Source organism: Xylocopa sonorina, chromosome 1 (genome assembly GCF_050948175.1).
Source record: "Xylocopa sonorina isolate GNS202 chromosome 1, iyXylSono1_principal, whole genome shotgun sequence".
Classification (NCBI taxonomy): Eukaryota; Metazoa; Arthropoda; class Insecta; order Hymenoptera; family Apidae; genus Xylocopa; species Xylocopa sonorina.
The window spans coordinates 18,114,799-18,134,144 of NC_135193.1; the positions used below are offsets into that span (position 1 = coordinate 18,114,799).

General features: G+C 50.8%; 1 protein-coding gene and 1 long non-coding RNA gene across 3 annotated transcripts in view; one reads left to right on the plus strand and one right to left on the minus strand.

Moving 5' to 3' along the window:
• LOC143432643 (uncharacterized) overlaps nucleotides 1-19,346 on the plus strand; it is a 100,302-nt gene that overhangs the window by 38,656 nt on the left and 42,300 nt on the right. The window lies entirely within an intron of this gene.
• Nucleotides 104-4,693, minus strand: LOC143429633 (uncharacterized). The gene is given in 13 exon segments (XM_076905312.1): nucleotides 104-654; nucleotides 714-859; nucleotides 943-1,288; nucleotides 1,376-1,613; nucleotides 1,694-1,905; nucleotides 1,908-2,142; nucleotides 2,217-2,333; nucleotides 2,389-2,553; nucleotides 2,625-3,575; nucleotides 3,684-3,916; nucleotides 3,990-4,207; nucleotides 4,271-4,411; nucleotides 4,581-4,693. Coding segments are annotated over 13 exon segments (3,447 nt in total). The 3' UTR covers nucleotides 104-322.

Here is a 19,346-nt window from a genome sequence, read left to right on the forward strand (position 1 = left end):
TCGTGGTCCACGGTTAATCGTTTCTACCCCGCTGTGTTTGATCCCCGCCTCATCTTTCACAAGTTAAAGGGAAACTTTTTCCGCGAAACTCTCGGGACAAACTCGTTACGGTATTGCGATGAACTTGGCGAATGCTCCGCGTAATTGCATAATCCGTTTCGGTGCATCCTCTTGTCGTTTGTTCTACGAACTACGGGATCTTCTTCAACGTCGTCGTCCACCCCTTCAGAACGTTCCGCTTCATCCTGCAATTTATCGCGGGCCAGCTCGTCCACGGTGTACGTGTCAACTTCATCACCTCGCGCAACTTCCTCTCCTGCGTTCACTTTTTCCCCGCTCGCTTTTCCTCCCGCTTGTCCGCGTAAACATTTATCTTCCCTTCGAGCATTCTCAGCTTGTCCTCATTTGACAAATCATGGCCGCTGTTCCGCGCGCGCGTCTCGTTTAACTCGTTCTGTTTCTTGTCGATTTCGGTCAGTTTTTCGAACAGCTCCTTGTCCCTCGTCGCTCTCCTCATGTCCTCGCCAAACGCCACTTCTTCCAGTTGTTGCTCGTTCTTCTTCCTCCACGCCTGCCGTTTGTTCAGCAGTAGTATTTCATCCTCCAGCCAGTTCTTCCCGGTTATCGGTTCTTCTTCTCCCTCTTCGGATAAATCTGAAGCGAAAATACGGAGAGTGACGATAAAAAATGCGATTAGAACAGAGAATACTTACCTTCATTGTCATCAACGTTGCTCCGTTCTCGAGACTGGGCGTTAGTCACAGATTTCGACGTATCTCCTTTAGTTTTAATACTTTTCTCCGCAACCACCGTATTATTCTTTTTTAAATCGTTCGTCTTTTCTGTCCAAGATCTAACGCTGCACTTGTATAAAAAATATAACCATAACGATACGTACACGTTCTGCCAGGCTTAATCGTACGTCATTCGTGTGATACATACTTCTTAGCTACCTTATTTTTGACACTTTCCTTGCTTTTCAACGCGCTATCACCACCTTCGTTCGATTCCACGTTCAACTCCATGGAACTATAAATTAGAGGTTTCTCGTATCCCGTATCGGAAGTATCCCAAAAGATTTGGTCCAGGTATTCACGTTTCTGTCGCGTCGCCGCGGCTTTATGCACAGCATCCTTCTGTCGCGACTGATCAATAGCATATGCACCTTTGCGATGCCTGCCGCGTTTCCTCTTGCGCTTTTTACGCTCCCTTCGCCTCTTATTGTGCTTCCCGCGGTCGTCCAGACTTCGAATTGTCCGTCGTCCTCTACGGTGGACGTCGAGGCCGTCTAAAACATGCAGGCAGGTCTCTGTAGACGCGAGAGTAGCGAACCGGACGAAGTAATCGTCGCGGACGTTCGAACAGCGAGGCCCACCCTCTGGGAAAAGTTGCTCGTCCTCGCGGAACTTTCTGTTGCTCGGCTTCAAGTGGTTCGCCGCGTTCATTAAAGGCGAAAAAGTATCCGGCCTCGTCGAATAACTTCCGTTACTCGCGTTACTCGTTCCTATTTGGTACTGAAGAACGCCCGCTCCAATTCGAGGCGATGATTTCCCTTTCTTTTCGGCCTCCTCTCTCGCCTCGATGTACTCCAACAACAAATCCAGCTGCTTCGCCTGGAACAGCCAGCGAAACGAACGGTAGAGACCGTGAAATGTTACGGGGTACGCGGGCCGGAACTCCTCGCAGCGCTAACCAGGTAATCCTGAATCGACTCGATTCTCGCCTTATCCTTTGCCGTCAGAGCACTGTACTCCTTGATCAAACTTTTTAATAATCGTATCTTCGCGTACAACTCGGCGATCTCCGCTTCCATCGCCTCGTTTGGAAAACTCTGGAAGAGGAACTTGTTCCGCGGGAAATAATCTTCCGCTCCTCCGTTGCGTATTGATGGCAACGTGGATGCCTGGAACAATCAGGCTGCTTCAATCTACAATATATGACGATCACCTTCAATTAGCGTTTTCACTCAATATCTGTTACTTGTTCCATTAAAGTTTCCTGCGGGTTCGCGTCTAGCATCCAGTTTAAAAATTCGATCGATTCCGGCGGCAGGGAGACGCAGCTCTTCCTTTGGACCTCGTCGAAGATCAGCTGATTGAGCAGCAGCATTATTTTATTCAGCAACTCTTCCGTGTGCTTGATCTGGTAGATGAAGGATAAGACTCGTTACATTTTCGAATGGCAGCAAACTGATTTTTGAAAAGAAGTACACGCACTTCATCGTCGTTTAGAGTTTGACGATACGATTTATCAGCAGCCACGGTGTCCCTAGTTTTGTGCTTTTGGTAAAGACCTGGGCCTAAAGACACTTTCAGAACCTCGTTCTTTTGTACCTGATAATTTTATCAGAATTTAGTAGTGGTGTCTTTGAAGGTAACGTGTTTATACCTGATCGAAAATCTGTTCCACGATTTTCCCAGCAAGCTCACCGTGAAGAGCAGAATCCATCTGCGACTCGTCTTCCATATTGTCAGCTATTAGTAGCGAGGAGATTCCTTTCTTTCGAGTATGGCTGTCCGAGCTCGTCTGAAACATCATCGTCGAGCTTTTTCTCTAATTAAATTATATAACACCCGTGATCATATTTCTTTGTAGATCGACGGAATTATCGCTCGATCACTTACATCCTCCTTTTTCATTTTAACACGATGCTCCTTCTTCTCGCCGTGAAGTTTCTCTTCGTTTCGACTAGCTTTGCTCTTTTTGACGTTCGTATGATGACTGGTGCTTTTCGACGCATTCTTTTTATGCTTCTTGTCGTGGCTCTTCGTTTTCGAATCGTTCGCGTGTTTTTTGCGATGGCGTCGTTTTCTGCGACTCTTGTTGGATTTACCCTTCCTCTTCTGCTTCTTCGACTTCTTTTTCTTCCCGTGCTTTTTCCGCTTCGAACTTGCGCTCCTGGCAACTTTGTCATAGTCGTCTTCATCGTCTAAAATATCGTACTCCTCCAGCACCTTGTTCGAGTCGAAAAGCTTCCGATGCGCGTCGTCCGTATCTTCGTACGAGTTCGACAGTTGCACGTTATTGTCAACTTCTTCGCCGTGCTGATTAACATCGTCGTAAATTGTGTCGCGAGGCAATGCGGCGTCTCGTTTGATTCTGATATCGCCTCGAGACGATCGTGGCTCGTCCAATGGTGGACGCGTGGCGAGTGCCACCTTGGACGCTGCAGATTTCAAAGTAGTACTGTCCACAGCTCGAACCGCAGCGACTGTGCTATTGTTAATTGAACTTTTCTCGTGTACTGCGGTATTAGCGTCGATGCGCGCAACGTTCCCGTTCGCCTCGACGGTTTTCAAGCTTCTGCTCAGTCTCACTGTCGCGTCTTCGTCGAAATCGTCGATCCATTCCAAGGGTTCCACGAAGGACTCGTGCAAGTCCCTCGAGCTAATAACCGTCTGTTTCTCGCGATCTATATTTCGAACGCGTCCCGATTCACGTGGCCGCTGCGATTCCAGATATTTACCGTTCTCGTAAGGAGAACGCGAATCTGTGTCAATATATTGTCCCCGGTTCGTTAATGACCAGCCCGCGGCATCTTTTCCGGGAGCCGCGCCGTTTCTCACCCCGCTCACCTGCGATTCGAGGTTTATAGAGCGAAAGGGAAGTAAGTCGGGGCAATAATTTATTGGGAATGCTTAGGTTTACTCCCCTTTCTTCCCTTCCTTTTTTTTTTCCTTTACCTTTTGCGCACGCCATTCACCAGCGGCGCCGATAGCACTCGGTCCTCGTAATTTCTCCCCGGTGCTGTTACTTTGCTCCGACCCGCCTTTAAACATATCGTCCGTGGTTTTCAGGGCGAGATAATTGCCCCGAGACGCGTTGCCCGCGGTCGCGTAAGAAGGTGTCTCGCTGACTTCCGGCGTCCCCGATCCATCGCGAACGAGCAAGAGGGGGAGCAAGTTCGGGCTAGAAGCTGAACGGCAAAGTTGACCACGGTCGACACGGAGTTCGACCCGATTCAACGTAATTGATTCGCTAACGTTTACCATACGTCTTGGTTGGGCCGTGGATTTCTTCGGGTTCGACTCGATCTTTAAACGATCCGACCGTTCTATCGGCCGGATCTAATTTATCGTTAGCCCCGTAATACATTCTCTGATCTCCTTTAACTCTCGGCTTGCTTCTCGCCTCCTCCTCGGTCCAATCGTATACTTTCTTCAATTCTTCGTACAGCGGTTCCGCGTTACCAGACGTTTTCTCCTTTCTGGCGAACACACACTCGCTAGACAACGTTCCGTATATCGATACGAGCTACAGGGAGACATACTTTTCATCCAAAGACTGGACGTCCTCCAAGATATCGTCGATCACACCCGGGTCGAAACTCTTGTCCGCTTTCAGAATGTACTTAGCCGGGTCTAACGCCGTTTGTCTCGCGTCGTTCTCCAAAAACTCGTCCTCGCACGACCTGCTTGGACACCGTAATCGGTCCGTGGATTAAAATTGTATCACGCGCACGGACAATACACCCGCGTCGCGATCACGTAGGTCAGTGTTATCTTCGTTGGATAAACTTTGCCGTCTAGCTCGAAAATTGACCGCTGACCTCCCGCGACCAATGCTCGCGTTCTCTTCACCTGGATCCCGGTCTCTGCTCGCTGGTGGATCCCTCGTCTTTCGCGAGTTTAACCTTCCCCAGTAGTTCCAACGAGCCGCTCGGTTCCACGGTTCTATCGGTCTCGTTCTTCATGTCCGTACCAGGGCTGAGGAACTGCTCTTTCGGTAGCTTGTGCCTCAGCTTTTCCCTCTGTCGTTGCTCCTTCAGTATCGCCTCCTCGTGCTCGCTTTTCCTCTGCTCGAACGGTATACAAGTCTGTCCAGCCTCTCCGTTATCCGCTACGGTTCGAAACAAACATGAATTCGCCGACGAATTCGTCCGATCGTGAAACAACGATAGGTTGCGATACGAAATTCAATGAAACTTTACTAGACGGTTGATTTTAGCGGGTTTTCACGTTAGATTTTCGAGGATGGGGAATTGCACTGATGATTACCGAGTCCCGCGTCGGATTCGATAGTATTCTTGTCTGGGTAATTGTTCTTGCTTCGCTCTTGTTCGCTTGCAGGAGACATCGCTTCGTGATCTCGTTGCTCGCTGTCGCTATCGTAATCGTAATACTCGATCACGCTTGGATGGCGTCTTTTCCTACCGCGACGCGAGCCCTTCTTCTTCTTCATCTTTTCTTTTATCAACAGATTCACTTTCGCTTTCTTTTTATCGGCGTACGCGGATCGTTCCTTCCTATTTGCCGGTGCATCGCTCTTTTCTGAAAATAATCGTTATATCTGTATTCTATCCTGATTCTTTTCGGTACAATGAAATTTCTTATCTACATACCCGCACCGATTTCTTGCCGATTATCTTCTTCTTCCTTGTCACCGTAAGGCTGATCAACATCCTCGACGTCGTCGTTGGAGTACTCCATGTATTGGAGTAGCTTTCGATTACCGCGTCCATCGTTCGTTACGCGATCGTCCATTCCATTGGTCATTAGGAATATCTCGCGATACTTCTTCTTCTTCCCTTCACCATTCGCGTCGTTTAATTCTATTTTATCGTTGGAATCGTGCGCGATATCTTTACAGCCGCTTAATCGCTCCTCCTCGTTTTTGAATTTACCCCTTTCATTTCGATCATCGCACTTCTCCGGCGCGATCCGATCAACGTTCGCGCCCACTTGATCAGGAACCGCGCCTTCGGACCAGTTTCGAATTCCATTCTCATTGACGCCGCTTTGTTCCGACCCTTTGTCCGATTCTATAGAGTTCGTAAGTCGTTTTTCATCCGCGTTCCTTTCCTTTAAATTGTTCGCAGACCCGGGCGTGTCCCCGTACGGCACTTCCTTCTCCTTATTCTCGCCAAAATCGGGAACCCCACCGCGAAACTGCGCGCCATCGTTCTTCCGGTTTCTCTCTCGCTCGCCGATAGCTTTCACGGGCGCGTCGACCCGCGCCTTCTCGATTTTCACGTTGAAAACGGTGGAGACCGATTTACCAGGCGCGTCCTCGTTCTCCACGTACACTTTCTTCTTCACGTCGAACGCGTTCAACACAAATGGCGGCTGTCCACCTTTTACCGACTCCTCGCTGGTGCCGCCAGTGTTGCTGAATTTCAACAGATTTTTATTCTCCGATGCGACGAGGATATTAATATTGCCCGATTCTTTGGCGGACCTTCGACCTTCGACCAGTTGTTCAGACAATTTTCCGCGGTCCTCGCCTGGCTCGGTTCCTCGAGTTTCCTTCGCGCGATCACTGTTTTGATACCCCTCAGGTTTAAAGACTTTGATCACCTGTTCTCCCGTAGCTGGGTAGGCGTTTTCTTGATTCTCTTCCGTTTTCTGCATTCTGGCTTCCTCAGCCCTCTCTCTCGCGTCCGTGTTCAGACGCGAGATCTCGCTGCGCGAAATTGGTCGCAATTCATTCGACACTGATTCGAAGGTTCGTAAAGAATTTTCGGGGCTTTCACTCTTTTCATTGTTCTTCGTCAACTCGTTTCCCATCGTGTTCAAATTTTCCCGCGATAGATCCGATTGTTCGTAATTCTTGGTTGCATCCGCGTTTCCGTCTCCCTTCTGTCGCGTCTTTAAGACGTTCACGGAGTTTTCGATGTCCACTGGATCATTCGTCAGTTCGTTCGTCCCTCGCGAATCATTCGAGGGCAGTTCTCGTTCACCGGAAGCACCCGCGTCGCTGCGACCGGCTGCCTTTGATATTCTTATCGAATTTTTCTCGTCATCCCCCGAGTTGTTTTTATCCTCCTTTAAATGATGTTGCTCATCCGACGGCGTTCCTTTGCTACGCCTTTTACGGCCGTGGATCTCTTTCAGGACGTCCTCTTCAAGGTACGGTGCCCCAAACCCCGCTCTGTGAAAGAGCTTCCGGTTACTATCGTCGTTATTAACTTCGGTCCTCTTCGTTCTCCACACTTTCAGACGAGCATTCCTCTCGCCCAGATCCTCGGAGACGTGTTCGCGCTTTCTTAAGTCCAACGTATCTGGGTCTCCCGTCCAATCGGAGATTGCTGCGCGAAATAAAAAGAGGATTCGAAATTAGCGAGAAATTTGTACGTTCGAATACCAAGCGCGCGAAATTAGAAAATTCGCGGTGCACCTTCCGCGTCATTCTCTGTTTTTCGGTGGTTGCTTCTCGCGCGAGTTCTCCGCTCTTTCTGATTACGCTTCATACTTCCCCCTTCATCTCCAGCTTTCGCGGTGTCCACGCTTTTCGAATCCTCGCGACGCCGTTCGTCCGCCTCGTTCAGACTTTTCTTCAATTCTAATATCGTCTCCTTGAGAGATTCCAGCGATGGCGCTCCCGCCTTCTTCGTTTCATCTCGTTGATTTCTCACGTTAAGTCTGGCGTCCGCTTTCGCGTTCGCCGTTTTATCAAAGTCCGAGGAATCTGATGGAATATTTTCTCTGTGAATCGCTAAATCTTACCTCGGTACTAGTGTTTTAATTTACCAAGCGCCTTCTTTTGTTCCCCTTGACGATCGTGGATCCATCGATCCTCTGACTTGTCCTGTTCGATGTCGGTGTTCTTCGAGTTCGAATTCAACCAGTCGTTTAAAGAGCAAAGGTCTTTCGGTTTAGTCCAACTATTTGGAACCTGATCATCTACTGTTTGCTTCTCGTAGGAAGCAAAAGGATGATCCTGTTTTCTGCTCACTCTACAAGAGACAGATTTGTACGATATACGATTGATTATATTTAAGATAATTTGAAACTAGAAAATCGGTACCCATTTTGAGATGCATCGAGATCATCGAAGTCTGTTTCCCTTTTAAACGACATATCGTTATCGAAACTACTTCTCTGACCAAGTTCAACGGAATCCTCATCGCTGTACATATTTCTATTCGTCTTCCAAATATCGTCATAGCTTCGATCAGAGCCTCTCTTCTCTCGCAACTTCGAGTTACGATGATTACTTTCAACATAAATATTATATTCGTAACCAGACGTATCCACTAACTATCGTTCCTCGTTAAATAACTCACTTCTCCGAATTCTTCCCTCGATTCACATCACGCACAGCTTGATCTATCCATCTCAAATCCTTGCGAGCCTTCAGAACATCCTGCAGAAACTTGTCCAGTGCCGGGCTGTTACGATCGCTGGTCTTACTCGATAGTCCATCTCCGTGATCTTCGTCGATCCTAGACTTCCCCTAGTGTTAAAGCACTCTCGTGAATCTCGATCATAAAAAGGAATTACAAATTTTCTAAATTCTTTCTTTCTCATCGACGAAGCTAGAAGTAACACGTTAACGTTTCCGCTGAACTTTCCCTCAGGAAAGCGATCGCTGGAGCAGCGCAGAAACCCCGGGACGCGGTATCCAGCGGGGCCAGGCGTGTCCTGTCGCTGACAATCCTCCTCCTATAATAATACCGGGCGCGGTTCCGCAACGCATCGTCCGCGCCACGGCCCTCGTCCTTTTTCCAGCGCGTACGAGACGCGGCCAAGACAATGGGATTCTCTGCCGTAGAGAAACGCGCGGGGCCGCGGATACGGGCACGGTGTTATTAAAAATTCACTCCCTCTAGCGGCTGAAGTGGCCTCTGGCAATCTGCATCTCATTCCCGGCGGGTCCTTGTGCCAGCCAGTCATCAGGTGGCTGGCAGCACGCGGAAAAAGGGGTGGCAGGCTCCGAGCATGGAAACGCCGAGGGGGTCGCTGCTGCCCTATAACGCCGCTGCGAGGAGTTGGCCCTTTTCGTTAGACGGCCAGCGTCGCCTCGACGGCGAACAAAAAAGTCTTACACCCAATTACACGCGGCATTTAACTAAATAAACACTCGCCGTTTTCCTTTTTCTCCCACCCGCGGAACCGAGCCGGGCGTCGGTCGTTGTCTGCGCCGCTTCAACCGCCGTACGTTTTTCCTTCGCCTCCGACCCGCGCACCTATCTTTTTCTTCCTCTCGCCTCACCTTCCGCCACCGCGGACCTTAATGAAGTCCCGGTTTTAATGTACTCCCCGCTTGTTTCCTCCTCTGTTTTTCCCAGTCCACGGTGTTAACAGAATTTTTTAGATTCCCCGCGTTCTCCGCTAGCTCCGTCGCGTAAGCAAATCGGAACATTCCCCTATGCGAATCACTTGTTGAACGTTATGGAAAACGGTCATTTGCATCGTGGCACGATCGCGCGATCCTGTTATCGCGTTCGTTTCGCGCGTCGCTCGTCGATGACGTTGCCGCGGAAAAAATTCTGGTTCCGCTCGGCAGGTACCCGAGTAACGACATCTCGATCGTTCGCAGCAACGGTGGCGGTTCGTTTCGCGGCGTCTCTCCATCAATCGCGTTCCGTGGAGGGTGGCCGTGGAGCCAAAAGTACGGCGAGCATAATCAATCACGAGACGTTTTCGGGCTGGATAACGCGGGCTGGTGGGGTGTAGACAGTTCGCATAGTTCCGAAACGGAAACGGTAATATCGCTGGCCCGGGGCGACCACCCCTTTGTCATTTTGTCATCCGGCGTAAGGACGAATCGGCCTGAGCGGTGGGCTGGCGGGGGCGGCGAGCCAGGAGCAGAGAGACGTGGAACGAAGACACGGTGAAAGACAAAGCGGGACGGACAGTATGTTTTCCACAAAAAGAAATTAATGCTTGAGATATTAAAACGCGTCCGAAAGGAAAGGTCTGTCGGCGACGTGGTCTGCCACGTCGACCGCGTCTTGCGACGATGCTTCAGAGGACGAGCCGATGGTCGCGCACGAACCTTTCGCGCGGCCTTTAAGGGTACATCTCTGTTGATCGATTCCTTGGTTGGAGTCGCGAGCACGAATTTACATGCTCGTTAATTATTTCCTTACCGTCGAACTGTTTCCATCGTCGACGGAGGGGACGTTCGATTCCTTGGTGCTCTTCGACAGCTCCGAATTGTCCTCGTTCTTCCGAGCGTTGACCGACAGCAGAATTGGAAAAACGAGGGCGACGCAGATCAGATGACGAGCCGCGGGCACGACGGTCTTCATAGCTCTACCTGAAAGCGCAAACGTCGGCCGTAGCTTCTCTCGTCGGGTTGTACGATTCAATTTCGTTAGACCCGTGAAAGAATCGAACCTGCCCCCCCCCCCCCCCCCCCCCCCCCGTGACTTAATGAGTTCGTACACGGCTACGACCGAGTGGAAGTGCATAACGGCCTATTAAGTCCCGATCCCCGGGTAAGACATTAATTTCACGGTGCGCATAACTTTCCTGTCACAATTTGCATTCGCTCGGCTCTATTCTTTCGACGCGCGCGGGGGGAAATTAAAAACGTCCGATCGTAAAGCCTCGAAAAGAGGTAAAATATTACCAGGCCCGCACTCTGAATCGTAATCAACCGTTTCTGGCCGGCGAGAAACGGCGGGCGTTGCGTTCGACTCCTCGGTATCGGATCGGCCAGCAGCCGGGGTTGGGGAAGAAAAACAGGGCGCGCGCGCCTCGATAAGGGAACCTCCTCGAATTTCAGGAATTAATGCTGAACGCGGTTAATTTTACAAGGGGGTAATTCCGGCGAGTCCGGAACGGAGAAGTCCACTCGGGCAGGGTTACTAAATTGGGGCTCTATAGAGGCGTGGCGGCGGCGGTACGCTCGCGAGGAAAACGAGCTAGCCGCAAAATGTGAGACAAGACAAAGGAAAATAGGGCAAGTAATTTCAAACGAACGGGGGCTATTTCACCGCGTGCCGGCGTACGGTTATTCGGACCAGAAGGTTTTCAATGGGAATAATTCTGGCGATGATTCCTACCCGTTTCGCATCACCGGATTCCACCGGGCGAGCCCTGAATATATCGCGGATCTGTCGTTTTCAATAACGAATCGCGAAATCTCTGCCTAATATATCATTCCCTGTGCGTTTTGCCATCGTCATTGTATATTAATTGAATTTAATCGTTGTCAGTTAAATCGTATCGAATAAGCGGCGGGCCACGTTCGGCGGAAATAATCGGCACTGCCCACGGTTCGGTTATCGCGGGATTTACCTGCAAGAGGTGTAAACGATAATGATCGATTTGAACGTTTCAATGACGCTGCCCGCGGTGTACCCTCTTGGGGCTAATTACCCGCGGCGGGGTGGCTCCCAGCTTTTCACCGCAAAAATCCACGGAGAGCACAGTGAATTTCCTCTCGATGGGAACGCAAAGAACGACGAGTTAAGCGATCGTTTCTTCCTCGACTGATCGTTCGAACGAGGGTACAAGAGGGAGGTGGAGCCGCAAAAGATTTTTGTTCGGTTCGGGGGAAAGCCACTCTCTCCCTTTCCATCCTTCCACGGAGCCCCTTTCCACGGTCCATACGTTCCTTCCTTTCACCCTTTTTTTTTCCTTTCTTTTTTTCTCTCTTTTTCTTTTCGCTCAGACAAAAGTTTTGCATGCCGCGAGCAACGCGAGCAAGCAACCGGCGGGCAAGTACCTGTTTCGAGACGAGAAAAGGGATAGAGGGAACGAAGGAAATATCGCAAATAAAAGGGCGAAGTCACGAAAATAAAGCTGCAAAGGAAGGTACCGGGAGAGTCCGTTCGGCGGGTAGAGAAGAAGGGATGCCCGTCGACATAATGTACCGCGTAAGAGCCATTAGGTTATTAAAAACAGTGCCGGGCTAAACACGAGTAACGAACCGGCTGGTGGCCACCGAGGGATGCGACAAAGGCGAAAAATTAGCCTTGATAACTTGCCGTTCCGATGCAAAGGAGGAACAGGGGTGGAAAACGGCCGGTTCAGGCGGGTAGAAAAGACCACCGGAACCGGAGGGAACGGAACAAGGAATAATCTCGACTTCCTTGTCCGTGCGTTCGCCGCGAGAATTGGTTCTCCCGTAAAATGCTTTCGTTTTCATTTGGCCAGGCTCGCTAGTCATTTGTAGCCGCCCCTTTCTCTATTCGTTAACTTCCCGTTTATGGGCCGGGCGTCAGGTTAAGGGGTTGTCGGATAAGGGATTGGAACTATTAATCCCGGACTCACGGCTAACCGGTGTAAGTGTGTACGCGTAACGCGAATCGGCTACCAAATTTCATCGTTCCGCAATGGCAAACGTCTCGACGCGCGTATTACGCGAAATTCGTACTGCGATCTAACGATACCTGGTATTACTTTGATCGTTGGGATCCTCGAACGAGCAACCTCGTTTCCAGATACGTAGAGATGCGTACGTCATCGGTGATAATGTCGGCGAGATCGATTCACGTAACGACGTGCCAGCGAAACGATTGCACGCGTTGACGTCGTCGTCGCGTAACAAAATTCCGATTGCACGCCGACTGTTTCGTCTCGAGGAATCGATATGTCGTTTCTGCTCCGCGCTTCGATTCTCGCGCGCTCGTTGGCTCCCTGATGTCTTGGCGTGTTCGCGCTCCTATCGGTAACGAACGGATAAATCTCGAGACGAGAGCGTAACCCGGCTTGCATTTATTTCGACGCAACGGCGGGAAGTACGTCGAAGTGTGCCGCGTTCGCGCGAGCCAACGAATAATGACTGGTTGAAATTCAGTTTATTTCGGCATATGGACGTAAACGAAACTTCTTACGAGTTCGAACGGGAAGAACGGGGAGGGTGGGAAGAGGCGAGGCGGCGCGAAGTTAGTCGAGAATTTCGTTACGAGGCTCGCAGCCCTCGCGAGGAAATATTCAAACCCAAGGCGTCTACTGTAAACGCATAAAATACCGTATAAGTCTCTTCTATATTAGTTTCCCCGTACGGATGAACGAGTATGTATATATATACATATAACTAAATAGCGTACAGTTCGAACGATTCGTGGGCGAGCTTCGTTAATACTCCTGTAATTCGAAATAGGTTAGAGAGAGAGAAAAAATATGGTTCACCGCGTCGTACGCATTTTTCGAAAAAAGCTCCCCGATCGAGACGCGTTTACGTTTCATCAGCTCGTCCGAAGTGATTGCTGGGACGCGGTGCCCGAACAAACGATAGCGAGCGGGTTTTCAGGAAGAAAAATCAGGGACGATGACGCCGGGCGGGGAATGATCACGCGACCTCCATCCCTCTCGCTCTTTCTCTCTCTCTCTCTCTTTCCCACCGCCCCCGTCTTTTCCGCTCTGACTGATTGCGTATACACGCATGGCGGCTCGCTTTTGCTCAGGTTAACGCAAATGCAAAGGGAACAAACAAACGGGGAATACAAATCTAGAGTGAAATGAACAATGCCTGGGAGAGTTACTGCCTCCTAATTGAAACCAACCCCCGGCACACCCTCCGTTTCCTCTTTCCCCTACCTCCGTACCCTTTCTCTCTTTCACCCTGCCGCACGGTGTCCCGTTCCCTCCCGGTCGCGTCCCGTTCCGATCCTCTTTTTCCCTCCGTTACCCGCCGCTCCACCTTCTCTCGTTCCCTCTTTTCACTCTGCGCCGCCTAATCGTCCCGTACAGATGTGCGTGCCGCGCTTTCTCTCTATCCGCGCATAAAGCGTATAGTTTACGACAAAAGTTCGGGCTCGAGTTTAACAAAACGGCCGTTGGCCCGTTGGAAAACGCGGCTCGCTGTTTACATGCGTGGAATGAACAAGTATCGATCTACCCCGTTCTATAGGTGCACCAAGGTACACCGAACAAAGAAATCAACGTAACGCATTATTTCCCGGTATTTCCGGCGTAAATGCGACTCCTCTCTGTGTTCGGATACGAACGGAGTGGGGGAACGACGAAGAAGGGAAGGGAAAAAAAAAAGAAAAAAAAGAACCGGTTAGCCCACGCCGACGAATCTTCGGCTCTTTATGCCACCGCCCATTGCATCCTCGATAACGTTCGCCCCGTTATCTGCCTCGCAGAATGGAAGTGGATCCTCTTTCTGTCTCTTCGATCGTCGCTCGTTTCGATCGTAGTCCCGGTCGTAGGCCGTTTCGTCAATACGTTACCCAATAAACTCCAGTCGTCGTCGGTTCCATCCCGCGGTGCCATTTATACGCGAACTCGGTCACGACCCGTTCCGCAATTACTCCGGTCCCGCTCCTTCCGGTTCGATTAACGAAGAAAATAGCACTCGAAGGAGCGAACTCGTTGTTTCCGCGGGACCGTTGCCAAAATAACTTCCCCGGGCCGCCATAATCGACGCGTCTCCACCGTCTTCCCTCGGCCACGTTCCTGCCGCGGCCGCGGATAAAAACGGTGAAAAACTGGGGAACCGAGCGAATCCAACGGCGAAAAGAACGACGCTCTTTATAGACAAAGTTTCGTCCTGCATTCGTACAAGGAGCCAGTGTAATTTTATAAATAATTCCGCGGATGGAAGGCTTGGCTGAAGGAGACGAAGCCGAGGAAGAAGAAGAAGAAGAAAGAGCGAAAGAGGCAGCGGGGGGAGGGGGTGAGTTTTATCCAAGGGTAGTTTACAGCGGATATTACAGCTAGCTGCTCGCGCGGGTAAGCAGTAAACAATTCGAGGCATTTTAATGCAGCCCCCAGTGGGCCGTAAGGAGGACTCGAAACTAACGTACCTCGCGTACCCCTCCTGTGCCACCACCCTCTCTTACCCTTGGAACTGTTCCTTCGAAAGGAACGAAAGCGCGAATGAAAGAGGAGGCGAACGGAGAGAGGCCTTATCCCTTAAGGCGTTCGTACGACCATCGAAAAGGCATAGTATAAGGCGGCTTCGATCTCGAACAGCCGGGTAAGCCTACTCTCGTTTCTTTATCCCCCCCTCGGTCTCTTCGTCTGCGGCTCGTTCCATTCTATGGTGCCTGTTCCGTGTTTGGCTCTCGCGCCGCGAACGTCAAACCGAAATCCCCCACAGATTTGCGGCTAACACCTGGTCACACCGTAATACGGACATTTTGCAGCGCAATTTTTGAGCGGAGGGTTCTACGCACACGTGTGCCGTGTAAAATGTTGCGCAGACTTGCGCGTGAATTCGCGAAACGTGTTCGAGGGAAATTTCGAAGAACAGCGCGTTCGAGTTCGATGAGATGCGTCGTGGCGGGGTCTGGTCTTTCATTCGTGGGATTTTTAACGAGCCGTTACGTTTGCGCCACTCGACGATGGCAGAAATTTGCCAAGCCTCCTTGGGAAAGCTCGGTATTTTTTTCGCCTCTTTAGCCGAGAAAAAGTTTGATAATTTAGCGCGACGCTCGCGGCGAACGCTCGTTCCTAATATATTTTCACTTAGCGAAAATTTTGCCCTGGCATCCACCCAATTCGAGGCGATTCTTCGGCATGCACCTTTAAACTGGATGCTTTTAAGGAGCGTCCACAAAGATCGTAGCTTTAAGTATAGTGGCATCTAAACGAAATACGATAAGCACTTAGCCCGGCCGTATCTATCAAATATAACCCTTATGCTGGCGGTTAGAGGGTGTGCTGCACCCCTGGGAGAACCAGGAAAGGACAACCTTCTGGAATTTATACTACGACCCCTCTACCTCGTCCTCCTACCGCTTTATCACTTATTCATATAGCGTTGCGCGAGGAAAAGTTGCCCTAAGTGCCTATAAACGTTTAGTCGCGCCGTATGTACTTCTGTGTTTTCAAAAACGTACCTTTCGTGATTCGATATCGTTCGATTTCCACGCGAGATCTACGTAAGAACGTAAGAAGACCTCGACGCCCTTCCATCGCCACCTTCGGAGGTCCTCCGTACGCGTTTCTCCCGTCGATTGAACTACTAATACGGTTAAAAGATCCAAGGCCAGCCGGTGAAATATTAATGCAGGATTGCCACTCGAAATCGTCATAAGCAGACAGGTATACGGGGACCAGAAATATACGGTTCCTGGACGGAGAAATCTCGTTCGGCTCCTTCGGGATATTCCTCAAATCCTTTCTTCCTTCCCATCGTTTCCTCTTTCCCAGGAGTTTCAATTTCGTCTTCTCATCTCGCGGAAATTTATAGTACCCTGCCCGTCGATGGTAGCGCGGGGCAGAAAATTGGATAAACTTTTAGACGGTCATCGTTGGCCGTGCAATCGATTCGTTCGGAAAATTTATTCGCGTCCAGGTCGATGGATAATTAATACGTAGCGACGAGATGGCGGCGGGTGCTCGATAATGTCGTTCCAATTATCGGCCTCGAAATTCCTGGGCGAGACGCGAAAATAGGGCCGCCGGATACGGTTTACGAAACCAAAAGAGGAGCGTCTTTGGTCATTTTCCCCATGAGAGCGAGAACTGAAAATTATTTTCCAGTCGTTCGTCGGCCCGACCAGTATCAACGGGTATAACGGGTGATCCCGAAATTCCCGCGGGGAAACGAGCGCCCCTATGCGCCCGCCCCCCACGGATACAACCGCACGAAATATCCCACCTTATGGTGATCCCATGGCACATCCACCCCAGAACTACAACCACATAACTCGTCTGTCGCGCTTTGACCTCTCGCGTCTTCGTGCGTAGGAACCTTATGCAGGAACCCCAAATGGTATTGGTTTCTCGATCTTCCATCGACCTACTGGGAAACGTGGCGGAGAGACGGGCCCGCTCTCCGCGGTAAAATATTTCGATTCGTTTAGTCGACGGCCGTTTTATGGTCAACGTCGGTGGGCCCTTGTATTTGTATTCATTTGCGGGCTCGTTGAAACCTTACCGTCCTAGATAACATCGATCCTTTCCCTAATCGGGGCTAACCACGCTTGTAACCGGGGATGATAGGATCGCTCGAGGGTTGTTGTAATGCGATCACGCTATCTTGACGTTGTGACGGCAGTGCGCGAATTGCATGTAATCAGCAGCTCTCGCGTCGATCCTGATATAGACGTTTCCTGGGTTGTCACGGCTGTCGGTGACATCCTACTGTTAATACGAACGCGCAAGACGTCACGCGCGTTTCGTTTTCGAAACAGTGTCTACAGCGTGCCACGTTCGTTTCACTTCGGCTCCCGTATCTTTGGCTACGCGAATCGACCGGGCTCCACGGTAATCGCGATCGTAAACAGTTTGCATTGGCACGAAGAAACGACGAGGTATCTTGGGGACGAAAAATTTAAAAGAATCGACCGATCGGCACCAACGGTATCGAAACATCCGTTTAATATTGGAAGAGCGAGGGTGGGCGGGACGCTATAGCAGGCAGATTTTAATCCTTGTCGTACCCGTGAAGGGAAGGGAACGATGCTGAAGTGACTTGAAGTCTCTTCAGGCGAGATGCTTAATTCCACCCCGTTCTTCTGCAACCACCCTCCGGCGTCCCCTCCTTCTCCTCTTTTTGCACCCCTGGAGGAATAATCCTCTGTTCTTTAATTCTCCTCCGTCGGATGGACTGAAAATTGTATCTAAACGTTGTAGATGCAAACGCTTGCGCGTTATCTACACTTTCGGTGCAAACATTTCTGGTTGCATCTAGCCGGGGATAACGCGCGCGAGAAGGAAAAAAATCCCCGCGAAAAATATCGGGGGAACGACGGATACGGATACACGGAGGCGATGTATAATTTTCATTTTAATCGGGATGCAGCAGACGCGTTAGAGAAACGGAGATCCTTCCGTAAATAACCAATAGCGAACGGTGATCATTGTCGCGGTTGTATCAATTTTCTAAGCTAACGTGGCATGCGAAACGGAAAGATTTCTCCAGAGAACGGAAAATTCCGGAGGACTGGCGAGTTACACCCTCTTCCATCCCCCTACCATCCGTCCTTTACTTCCTTTTTTTCATTATTTTTTAGTATCCTCCCTGACAAATGTATCTGTGTCCTCGAGCGCGCTACGCCTTTCATCTCTCGTCTCTGCAGCCGGAGCACTTATACACTCCTCTCCTTTTTCCTCTGCTCTCTGTTTCTCGTACTCCTTCCTCTCCCCTACTCTACCGGCCCCTCCTTCCCCCTTCTCATCTTTTTTTTCGGTCTCTTTGGTCTCTGTCCTTTTCCTCCGCGCTTCATACCACTCCAGTGTTTCGCGTTCCTCGCCTTCCGGCCTCGCCCTCGTCGTTTCTCTGCTTCCTCTCCCCCGTCTCCCCTTTCGTCCTTCTCTGTCGCCCGTGTTTTCGAGAACGCGGCTCCACCAGCGCCAACTTGAAATACGTCGTGATTTTAATACTTTTAACTTCTCCGGTAATCCGCTTTGCGCCTACACAACCCGATCCAGGGACCACCGCGGTATTCCGTCCGGACATCTTCTCGCAGCATCCACCCCCCGCGAGCAGAGTCCCCGTTCGCGTCCTTCCGATGCGCTCGCGGTGCATCGAGCACAGGTTGCGGGATTGCTTCGCGAGTGTAATTTCACCATTCATTTCTACTTATCCGCCGCGACGAAGGGACGAGACAAAAGGGAGGGTAGCGAGTTGAACGCGATACGAGGCGGGGTTCCCCGTTCTCCATTTGGGTCGACAAGTGGAACCGTACGCGTCACCGTGGTCGCGTGTGCGGTCTTTAAGATAATCTCTCGGGGCTCGCGGTAGCCGACTTTTGTTCCTCTGTTATCGGTTATCTCGAGCTACATCCCCGTTTTCCACGGAAAATAAATAATTACGCCGGAAAACGGGCGATTTCATTCTGGGAATAAAAATTAGCGAGGACAGGAGCACGGTCGGCGAGATTAATAGAAATGAAGGACGAGGGGACACCCTGGTAATCGTGACTCGTCGCGTACGCGGGTTACTCGAGAAGCGGTTCGGTAAGCGCAGGTAAGACCCGAAGCAAATCCCGCGATTGGCTCGAGCGGTGTTTAAAAGGGGGTGTTTTAGCCGCAGCGCGCAGAAGGCACGCTGTTAAGTAAAGATTGCAAGGCAAAAGGGGTTGCCGTCTTAATCCGCGGCCCGTCTGTTTGTGGTATTACCCGCGTTAAGGGATGAACCAGCCCCCGAAACACAGCCGCGTTCCCCTTAGGCGGTTGTTACCCGTGAACGATTTCGAATCGCGGTATCGTCGCGACGATCCTTGGACCGTGCACGAACTATTTCCTCCGAGCGAGTGAAAACTCCCGCGACGACGGTTAAACCGGCTTAACGGCGAAGTAGGTGGCGGTGGTTGGTTCCCCTTGGCGCGGATTGGTATCGTTCGTCGCCGTGGTAAACTGGGTTCCCTGCCGGAGGGCGTGATCGTTACTGGTGGATCGCGCTGCGGAGAGTAAGGAGAAATCGAACGACAGGTAGGTGTCGGCGGACGAAACGCGGTTGCGGCGCGTCGCCACGGCTGCGGCCGCGTTTCTATTCGCGGCCCGCAATAGTTCGATAGGCGGTCGCGAATTTGAATGGGTGGCTTTCTGCCAGCGGAGTAGCTCGCGTGGCATACATTCCGCCGCGAATCACGCCGGGGCTGACACGTCTTCTGACGGGGACGAGGACGTTCCTGTGTGCCGGAAACGCAACGTCCGGCGATAATGTCCGTCAACAGCGACGATGCGAACGTCCCGGCAAACAATGCGCCATTGTTGCCAACTTATTCCATTACAGATAACTCCCTCTCGTTCATTGTCTCTTCTCTC